At 41.4% G+C, this 11,158-nt stretch overlaps 1 protein-coding gene across 3 annotated transcripts; it reads left to right on the top strand.

The window, feature by feature from the left end:
- The first annotated feature begins 735 nt into the window (after positions 1-735).
- LOC105275630 lies at positions 736-10,924 on the top strand. 3 transcript variants are annotated; one of them, XM_011332598.3, is made up of 4 exons: positions 736-881; positions 6,138-6,353; positions 6,739-7,031; positions 8,141-10,924. In XM_011332598.3, exons 1-4 carry the CDS (start codon positions 876-878, stop codon positions 8,433-8,435), a joined length of 810 nt encoding a protein of 269 aa, XP_011330900.1. In that variant the 5' UTR covers positions 736-875; the 3' UTR covers positions 8,436-10,924. The 3 variants fall into 3 exon arrangements, with proteins under 3 accessions (XP_011330900.1, XP_011330898.1, XP_011330899.1); XM_011332596.3 differs by having other exon boundaries at positions 737-881; positions 8,138-10,924; XM_011332597.3 differs by having other exon boundaries at positions 737-881; positions 6,141-6,353; positions 8,138-10,924.
- The last annotated feature ends 234 nt before the right edge of the window (positions 10,925-11,158 follow it).

An 11,158-nucleotide genomic window follows, 5' to 3' on the forward strand; every position in this document is an offset into this window, starting at 1 on the left:
ACAATTAATGAAACTTATTAAACCACACACTGCTGCAACAAGGAAAATAACGAATTCACTTAGCAGATTAAAAACAAAAATAAAACAGATTTTTTACCATATATGTGAACCATCTTTGGAAATCTGATAATACAAACATAATTCATTCGAAAGTTATTGCAAGATAATTATGTCTTTTAATTTATCTAATTAAATATTAACTTTCAATATAATGTTTGAGATAACATTTGGATAATTTAATGTACGTATACATATCTCAGCTCCACTTCCTTTCAAAATACGAACGATTCGAATAGCAAACGGCAGAATATTCCGCGATCATGCATATTCGGATGTGCCACATATAAAGAAAAGTCCATTCCGAAAATGAAACTGATAAAGATACGGCACAGGGGTCCATTTATGCATTCAACCGTTTAATTATCGAATAAAATGAAATAATAAACAACCGAAATGGGACAATGCGTTCGCCACCTTCTTTTTTTTTGTTTCGCTTTCGAGGAAAATTCACGTCCCAACCGTTTAAACCTGCGTGTTCACTCATCCATCTAGTTACCTACCCGATGCGGCTCATCACCCCGCGCACTCACCGGATAACGGTCCACCACCACTCTCACCCTCGACTGGCACAGCGAAAACAACCCCCGCCGCCTCCTCGTGGCGCTTACCACCTGGCTTTCTACCCCTTCTTGCGGGGCTGCCGGACCACTGGCGATCCCCGCGGGGCGAAAGCACACGGTCCTGCCGCGCGTGCGGCCGGATCCAGTCGCAGTTCGAACCTCGGGGAGACCGTACGCGTGAGCCCGTAATCCTGGACCAAGTAAACGGGCACCTCGGAGGATCGTGCCGGGATCTCCTGCCATGCGATCAGGAGCATGCAGGTAGGGACCCCTCGATCCGTTGTCGTTTGCTCCCGTTTGCTCCGTATCCGATTGACAAGAACATATAACCGCGCCGTTGAAGTAACTCGAGGAAAACTTTTACTTTTACCCTTCGTCGCTCCCTCTTTCTCGATCCTGAAAATAATTGCGATACGATCATAAGTTACGAGAGAAGCAAAGGGCAGGTAGTAGGCACTTTGTGTAGGCATTTTGTTTCGTCGAGAAGCAAATTCATTAAAGTCATTACTTAAGGGGGTGAGTTGGTTTCTTAAATGATCGAATTATGTGCGGTGGAATTATATTCGTTGGATTATCGCTGAAGCGAAAGTAAACGGTGGTATGTAGATCGTTCACGATATCGCGTAAATCAATTTGTTAATGTTTCTTTGCTCGAGAGTCTGTTTGTCACGTCCCTTAACGAAAATCGACTGTGTGAAGCATACAGGTGGCTTGGACGTCTGAACTGTCTTGGGCGATCGATAATCCATCAACCATTATATAGTAAATAGTTGATATCATTGGAGGTGTACGGGCACGATAATTGAAAATGAAAGAAATAAAAGAAATTGTCATTTTATGTAAAAATTTTATAGTGTATTATTTTCTCGGTAGTCTAACTGTATTTTATTTTTTTTATACGTCGCGTCGCTCACTTTTTTGTCCCTGGCACGTATTCTTCAAATGACTTTACTTCGCTACATTTCATCTTTTAGTTTTATTGCGCACGCTTCTGAAGCGTATTCACGATCCGTGTAAATTGAATTAGATAATGCGGAGATGGCCGCTATGAAAACTTGTTGGATTCAGTTTACGAACGAATGAGTCGCCCTAAAACGATCGAAGGAACTTGAAGGGCCGACTTGTTTTATATGAAACATGTATCGTTTTACCTTATTTTATCTTTCATTTTTTCTCTCAGTTTCCCTTTATTCATTCATTTTTTTAAAGCCTTTATAATTAGTCAAAAAATAAATTAGTAACTAAATAAATGTAAAATTATAAGGCTACTAAATTGCAAAATTATTTTTTCTGATTTTATAATTTATGTGACTTTTAATTTTATAACATATCTGTTTTATGATTAAATTTACTTTCATTGTAATAAATAGATTAATTTGTTAAAAATGCACGAAATGACCGTTCAGTTCAGTTCAGTTCAGTTGAAAATATACGCAATAGATGTGCGTGAAAACATAACTCCGGGCAAGGGTCTTTTCATTTAGTCGAGGCAGGCATTGTGCCAGGAAAACGATCTCCACGTTTTTTTCTTTTCTTCATCGATCGTCTTGTGCCAAGGCCAGACAGGAAGACGAGATCTTAGTCACGGTCACGAATGTGAACGTGTCTCTTTATATTGTTATGTGTATCGGTGCCTTATCTTAATATTATTAACGATCATACTCTTGCATATCTAATCGATTAGCTACTTTCGTAATTTACTTTTAATGAACACATTTTTCTCACGTATTTTTCACGTTTTAAAAATGATCAAGAGGTATACGTTGCATTATGATTTTAATCACTTTGTTATGCAAAACGTTTAATCGTATCAGCAATGGAAAATAGAAGCCATATAATCAGTAATTAATAACGTTTGCTGGCACGCACGCGACGTTCACAATATTTTTCAATGAAGGCTTGTGATTTCGTGTACGTATCAATTTTGTACAGGCATTGCAAGGCATTGCAAGGCGAAACGGAACGACTAATCGCGCATCGGGAATCGCGTGGGGCATGGAATTTTATTGCTGCACGTGTAGGGGCACATTTCACGGTTGCTGGTTTAAATAATATAATAGAGAGAAGTAATCCAGCGAGCTTGCGAGATTCAAAGAGAATTTGTAGAGCAAGCACACGATGCAATTTGCGCTAAACTTCTTGGCAAGATTGTTCGATTCGACGTCGCGAGTGTCTTTTAAAGTTCGCGAACTCATGCAAGAATCGTCAACTTTAAACGTCAGATTTCGAGAACGCAGGCACGAAGGGATATCCCGAGGGAGATCTGCGTATCCTTCCCGCAGTAGTCGCAACTACGACTACAGACTTCTCGGCTCCACGTTGACTCCGAATTAATCAAAGCGAAGATGAAAGGAATGGCGTAGCTCGGAGACGTTATCTCTTTATAGGTATTACTGTGCGCATTCGAGCCATCCGCGCTCTCCCCATTGCAAGGGTTTTTCGGTGGTCAATTTGGACCGTCGCCAGACTCGCGTTTCGCGTAACGCGCAGCTACCATTTGGCGGAAGTCCCACGAAAAAAAGAACAGACATTTACGCGTGTGTCCAACACGAAATTGTGCCGGCGAACTGGCAAAGTATGAAGTAATATCGCGATTATTCGCGACATCATCGCGCATAATGGCCTGATATCTCTCTCTTTTCCTGCGTATTAGCCAATTCTGAGAGATCGAATTGCCATCGTCATTGGATTCATCGTGACGTGACACACAAATCGTACCAAAAAGAGAGAAACAAATAATCACTTTTCCTGTCGGATTCATCATATTTAGTCATGGTAGCGACTATTTTCGCGATCCGCGCAAGGGGAGGGAGAAAGGCCTCGCGTTGCACGCTTTTTACAACAACGGAAACGAGTTTGCACTTTAAAAAGAACCTTTGCATTATCGATCTAATTTTACATTGCGGCACCGTGCATTCCCCTCGCTACGACCTTTAGCGTGACTAGGATTCATTGCGCGGCGATAAAAAAATTCTTTGATGGGTATATTTGTGCGCGAACGTTAAAGAATAGCGAGAGGTAACGCGCAAAAATGCACCAAACAACACACGCTGGATTTCTAACATTTTGCAACATTTTTATTTAATCCGTGATTATCTGCTCTTTATGTGCACGGAGCGATAATTATAAATGTTGTGTCTAGTTTCGGCTCCTCAACGATATTTCCGACATGACCCTTAGCCATTACCGCTACCACTTCCTGCTCACGCATTATCGATCTGTTCCGTACTCTTCTTTGACCATCCCTTCGCGTTACCTTTGCTCCCTCGAATCGACCTTTTTTTCACTTGACAGGGGAAGCATTCTAAATGATATCCTTTAGAGATGTTTTTCACAAAGGCAAGCAGACATTTCAAAATATCCATCGGTCTTTCTCTCCTGAGCACTTCTTGATCGCATTTTCCAGCTGCCTTTATCGGCGACCAGCCATACATACATCTTGCACGTGTAATATTCAATTTTGCTGCTACGTGACAGTAAAACTGAGTAAACAGAGAGTGCAACGTGCGCACGTATCGAATATTAATACTCCGTTTCGTATTAATATTAAAAATTTTCATTTACATTTCACATTTAAATGTTACGCGTTTATAAAGAAATCTTTTGTCAATATTCTCTTGCTGCAGCATAGAGATCGATGATACATCAATGCATTCCTGTTGAAGAAGCATCGATTATTCGGAAAATTGATACACACGTTCATCGGTACGCGTGTATACATTACATGTATACATTATGTACATGTTATGCAAAAATATTCTGTAGAAAAATGGGGATTAGGGATATGGATCCGAGGGTTGCGACGAGCAGCGCGTTTTTTTCAGCAGCGCACTTCCTTTCGCTCGCGTTTTATCGATCTGTCATATTGCTTCTGCGGTCGTCGCGTCGGTTTTTCCCGACGTTTTTTTGTACAACGGGGCGACCTTTGCGAGCTCGTCGCACCGGAAACCAACCAACTAACCGTTCATCCCTCGGCTGAGGCCTCGTCATTGGACGCGCGTCCTCCCTGCGTGGCTGCGACTCTCGCACGACTACATTTTGAACTTTAGAACGTGTATTATTATTATCCACTGTCCACTGTCGCAGACTTAATGAAATCACATCGCTCGATCGACAGATAGCGAGCCCTTGCGACGAATCGGCCGGTTGACGTGCGGAAAGGCCGAAGGTGAGACATGAGCAAGGGCATAAATAATAATTCATTAAGAAATTATGGAAAGATGCTTTTGGAAGATTGTGCTTTAATAAGCTTTCGGTAAACCTTAATTATAGGTGCTAACGCAGCTTATGTAATACAAAATACATAATCGAAACTGGGATACACGTGCAGGATTGAATAAAGCAGCAGATGATCGATATTATGCTGGAGCTTAAAAATGGACGTTACTCGTGATCTGCATGTATGATATTCTCTTTCCTTTATGCGGATTGCTTAATGTACATTAATTATTTCAATTCCGGCATATATTAATTTGAGATTGTAAAACGAGGAGCAGTCTCGTTAACTCGAGAGTACGCATGCAAGCATCGGATTTTACTTTGGAGAAATGAGAGATTAGACATCGCGTGTTACTTGCCAATATTTCATACTCGCGCGATATTATGGGACTTATACTTAGAATCTAATCCGTTAATTACGATCTTAATTTAGTTAATTTAGAGTAGTAATAAAGAAAAAACAAACAAATAAGGGATTCTTCGAAGTTTGTCGAGACTTCAGTACTTTAGTTATAATTAGTTACACACCACGAAAATTGTAATCATCACTGGTATGACGTCAAAGATAGTCTGTGAGATTACAAATGATCGATATGTAGACACGAGCACGTTATTTCGTGATCACTGCTTTCGATTTGTCACCGCTTGGCAAAGGTAATTATTAAGCCTGCGCTTTTGTTTGCGTAACATCACAATACATCCAGTATCAAAGCCAAATTGAACGTTTGATTTTTCTATTTTCCTAGAAAACGCGCAAACTATTTCCCTACCATTTTGTTTAAGCGCATTTTGTTTAATCGAGATTGGAAATAAAACTCGACAGCGAAACAAGTGGATATCTCATCGATTAATCTCTTGAAACGCGACCGTGGCTAAAAATATTTCTTTTCAATATTTCACGTGCTAATATTCCGTCGTGAAGGATCACTCTTTCATGCGGCGCAAGAGAAAACGTTTGTCTCGTGCCGCGACGACATTACAAAGTTTCCATTTCCACCAGCGTTATTTGTTATCGAATGTCATTGACTAACAGAAAGTGACCAAGAGCTGTCGTCCGTGTCGCGCAATATGAGTCTTATAATATTTCAAGGTCAGTACACAAATGAAAAAGCATACTACCACCAGCAATATTTAAATATCGCTTTGTCGATATTTATACTCCAAAACGTACTCGATCAAGGCATGACAACCTTCGCGCGAATTATAATTTACGCGAAATCAGAAAAGAGGTTCCCATTTTTTCACGAAAAAATAACGAATGCGAAACTTTCAAATGATTAAGAACTAAATGTCGTTTAGCAGAAGCCACTGAGAGAGCTGGGCCAATTGTGCCTCAATGCTGGGGGACCGAACAACGTTGTTGTCGCCGAAGTGTGCAACGAGACGCGCGGCCTTCCTCTTCTTCAAGTATGGCCCAGCGAGTCGCCCAGAGCCGAGAGCAACGGACAGGCTCAAGCCTTTCTGTTCCCAGACGTGCAGGAAAGCGTCAACGACAGCGGCATCGAGTCCATTCAGGTAAAACTTTAATGAAACCAGTATTTCTTCGTTCATTTGCATAAATTAAGCAAATCTGGCTGCTGCGACACGTTGTACTTTGCATTTCTATTTATAAGATATGAATACAAGAGTAGGTGTGTCTTTGAGATTCGTCTTGCATAGCGCAGTAGATTAGGCTTTTACTAAACTTTTCTTCTTGTTTTATTAACACTCCGATGAACAATCCGACATCTGAAATATTATCAGATAAAATATGATATTTAAAATATAAATATCATAAATGCATTTCGATTTATAAGATATAAATACTAGAGTGTGTCTTTGAAATTCACCTCGTCTTTTATTTTTGTCAAACCAATGACGATATTTAAAATATCATAACTTTTACAAAACCATGTTAAAGGCATCGCCGTCGCCATGCGGTGCTACGTGCAACAGTCCGGCGACGACGCCGCAGCAATCGCGACGCGCCAGCCTGCTGCATCCGGATCACGCGCGGCTGCAACTGTCCTACCTTCATCACAACCACCATAGCACTGGATTAAAGAGCCCACCGTCACCGGACAGAACGTCCGTGGACGAGGATCAGGAGGACCGACCACCGAGTCCTACCAGCTCGACCACCAGCAGCCTACGATCGATGCCAAGCTCGGCGATCGTGTCGATGAATTCCCAGGACAGGAGACGCAGCAGCAGGTAGTTCATTTAACCGCATCACTTATTATCTTCAGCTGGCGGATGAATAACTGATCTTTCAGCGTCGCAAGTATAGTAGATTCAGGATTAGTGGCATCAGCATCGCAAGAGCTGTCGTCGCTGAATCTAGAACCTTGATAAGTCGCGACAAGTTTGACGAGTAACAACTCCCAATTGGTTTACCTCCCTTTCCCGCGCATTCGCAAAATATTGCGTATTTGCTGCCGCGAAGGCGACCTTATCCTTGGCCGCGTGTGCACGAGGCAGGCAAGGTCCCGGAGATCCGTACGGCTGGAATAATCCATCGTGCGATACGCGCTCAGTGTCGAAGTCGGTCTTGACTCGTGTCAAGGGACGACCCTGACACGATGCAAATACACGTACGTCACACCAGTGTCGACACACCGCGTACACGTGTAAGTACGCCGGAATTGCTCGCACTTGTACATGTTCTTGCCGCAAATACCGAATGGCTCTTTCTTCAACGAGGATCTCAAGGAAATCGTTTCCTCCCCGGCTGAGCTCGACCGCGTCCCAATTTCGCTCCTTTTTCAACCCGCGAACTCGTAATCTCGCGAGTGAGCACGCAGGACCTTGCGCGAGGCCAGGACATTGGATTGTCTCGATAAAAGCCCACTTTCATGCTTTCCTTCATCGTACCGCCGCGCGTACTTTGATCTCAAAGTGAGAAATCACGCCAGAATTGTTGCACTCGTTTCTAAAGTACTCGTAAAGAGAAATAGCTCTTCGTGAAAGAGCTTTTACAGAAACTCTCGCTGAGAGTCTGCTCGTTCGTACAATATAACTGACTGAGTCAAGCAATTACAGCACAGGTAATAATATTAATTATACCACAGTGCGCATAATGAAATAATAAAGTAGTATTCGACGTATAAATAAATTAATATACATAAAAATATTTTGAATTCATAAACATAAATATCATCTCGTACGAAACAAGGAAATTTATGTTGGTAAATACCTTTTAAATATTATTAAATGTACTATAGATCTCCTGCGCAAAAACATAATATAGTGAAGTAATTAATTAAAATATTTATAATACATCTAGTTTCAGCAAAGAGTAATTACTATACTTCCATCAGCAGGTACAGCATGTTCGATGCTCTGGATCTGGAATACGCCCTGCTGAGAGCTGCGGCCCGTGGATCTGTGGGCCCGTATTCCCTATCGGAGTCCCTGCACAAGCTGACCTTCACCCAGAGCCTGGCATTTCCTGCCCTGGCACGCGGTCTCGCCTCCAAACAAAGCATGCCAACCAGAAGACCTCAGCAGCACACCGAAAGCGGGATGAACGCGTTCGCCAAGGTGGTGACCGCGCTGGTGCTGATGCTGGTGAGCGTGCTGGTGTTCGGTGTGGTCTACAAGTTCGCCAAGACGTGAGGTTGGCTGCTGGAACCCAGCCGGTATCCTGAATCGACGCAGGATGACAATCGTCTGGGTACCAGCGACACGTTCAGCGGTAACGCCTGACGAGGCCTGAGCAAAGATCTGGACTTGCTTCTCTTGAAAAAGAAGACAATCCAGGAGACATTGGATGCTGTGTGACGTTACCTCCGCGATTCAAATCCACGTCAAACCCGAGTGATCGTTGGTTCTGTAAATCATGAGATTGGTGCATGAATGAAGTATGAATGGAATTGCACGTGTGACAACCGAACACCGCGATACGCTTGAGTCTAAGGCTAACCAGCCAGGGTGTAGAAATGATTTTATATACAATGTCTTGTTGTCTTTACTGCGTAACGCAATGTGTGTACTCTGGTATTTAATACAAAGTTCCAGCGAGGAAGGATGACGCTAGGGAAAGAAATGTGAGAATCACAACGAGAAACACGGTAGCGTTATCGATACTGTTGGTAATGATGATTTATTGGATCAAGAATGGGCGAAGTAAATTATACGCACTTGCGTGTGCAGTTCTCGGATCAAATAATGATTTACATGGTGACTCTGCGTTGTGACGAATGCGCATAAATTAGATCTGACGTCGAGAAAAGTTTCGACAAAAACGCGTAAAATACGACATTTAAGAAACGTTGCTAGATACATACGTGTATTTGCTACGAATATATAGCCAAGTCTGTTTCTTGCAAAATAATTATACGCGCGAGTTAACAAATGCGCACTCGTCGGAATGAAATCCCGACGAGTGCACTTGGTCTGAAGTATTCATTTCTATAACGAATGCAAATGCGTACATTCGAAGTATCGCCGAGAAAAACAGCATTTCCGGTACATTGCTTTCCCCAATACATCTCCAAGTTGAGCGAACTCGCTAAAATATCCTTCAGCGACTCGCATTAATATCCTCCAGCGAGTTATATCGCATCATTGATGGGTGGTAACTGGGTCGAGTCTCAGTCAATAAGGGCCGGATTGCGGCTGCACGACTATGAGAGGACGATTGTGGATCGAGCCATCTGTCATATCGTCTCCGTGAAGTCTATTCTATGCGGAAACGTTCGAGTGAGTCTGTTTTATGTAACTGAGCTTCAAGTTTCAACAGCGACTCCAACACAAACTCAAATTCTTGTATAAAACGATATTGATCAGAGGGTCGCACATTACATGATTGTATCCTTGACATTGCTAAAACATCTCCAAATTTCAATTAAGATAACTTTCCGCAATCAATTTTTTATTTTACTTAAAAAGATCTTTAATTGATGAAATCCTCATTCTTCAGCTTATAATCGATATTTGGAAAAATGAAACGCGCAGCAAGTGTGACTTGTTCAAAAGATGATTTTGGCCATATTGTGTCACGATTCGATATCCTTTATTTATTTAATTCATTGTTTAACTCGGCATTAAAACGTATTGATTTTCACCGACCAATCCACGTTGCTTTGCAGTGCCTTGTTCGCGCGCAATCGTCATCTCACGTCTGCCCGCATGCAAATGCATAATCTCGCGAATCTTTTGGGAACTTTGTGACTGTCCAAGTGCTTTATGCAACTTCTCTTCGTGACAATCGGCCGGGAAACGCTCGTTCCCGGCAATCAAAGTATAATGTTAAGCACAACTCATACCGCCGGTAGAATTGGCGTCCGGCCGGAAACGACGGACCGGGATAGACCAAGCAGCTTCCGGAGGTGCAAAATGAAAAATTAAATTAAATCTCAAGGCAACTTATCGTCTATGCTTTGTCTAACAATAAGACACGACGAGGCTTGAAACTAAATCGAGGCCTCGTGCGCGATGCTAAATAGTTTCCGTACCATGAACCATTGATCCACGTGTCGCATATTTTTATAAAATCTCACATTGATCGTTACGTCAGTTAACACAAATAAACTCTCCGCTCGCTTGATATATACTCCCTTTCATTGAAAAATGTTTCTAAGTACAATTTATTTCTGCCAGTTTCCAGGATCGGTTTCGATTTCGTTTTAAGCCAGCGAAAACTCGAAGGAAATACTCGTAAAAGCATCTCTGAGCTTGTTTCGTACAGCCTAAGTTATGCTCCTTTTGCATATAATAAAGTATGATATATATATATATACACATATACAAAATTATATATACTATACATATATATATTTATGATCGTTACGGAAGTGTATCTTCATTACTTTGATGTTGTGCTTTGTACGAAGCAACGAAATTTCTAAAAATAATCCAAAATGCGTCACGATATAGCGGAACTACCGTACACTACTTTTTTTAACTATCGTATTGTACAATGTATATGTACATGTAACGCTGATGCACTACGGCATATAAGAGAACAAATATTTTTCTTTCGTCTTCTTTGTACGATACGCAACTACAATCTTAAGCTGAATCTTATGACGGTCATTTTGTGATCAACAAAGCCAAAATTGCTAAATAAAGATCCTCATTTCATACTCCAGAATTGAGACGTATACTGCCGTTAATCTTGCAATCAGACTAAGATATCAATTACATTATGTATTCCTCGACATAGAAATGATATCAACATGAAAAATCTAAGGTTTTTTGACAATTTTAGATTTTTATTTTATGGCGTTGTATATCAAAGCAACACTTTCAACATTAATGCTTTAATCTTTAATTAATGTTCGAAAAAGGATAAATTGTTTTATCAACTGTGCTTTTTTAAGCATTTAGTGTTAATG

Source organism: Ooceraea biroi, chromosome 8 (genome assembly GCF_003672135.1).
Source record: "Ooceraea biroi isolate clonal line C1 chromosome 8, Obir_v5.4, whole genome shotgun sequence".
NCBI lineage: Eukaryota > Metazoa > Arthropoda > Insecta > Hymenoptera > Formicidae > Ooceraea > Ooceraea biroi.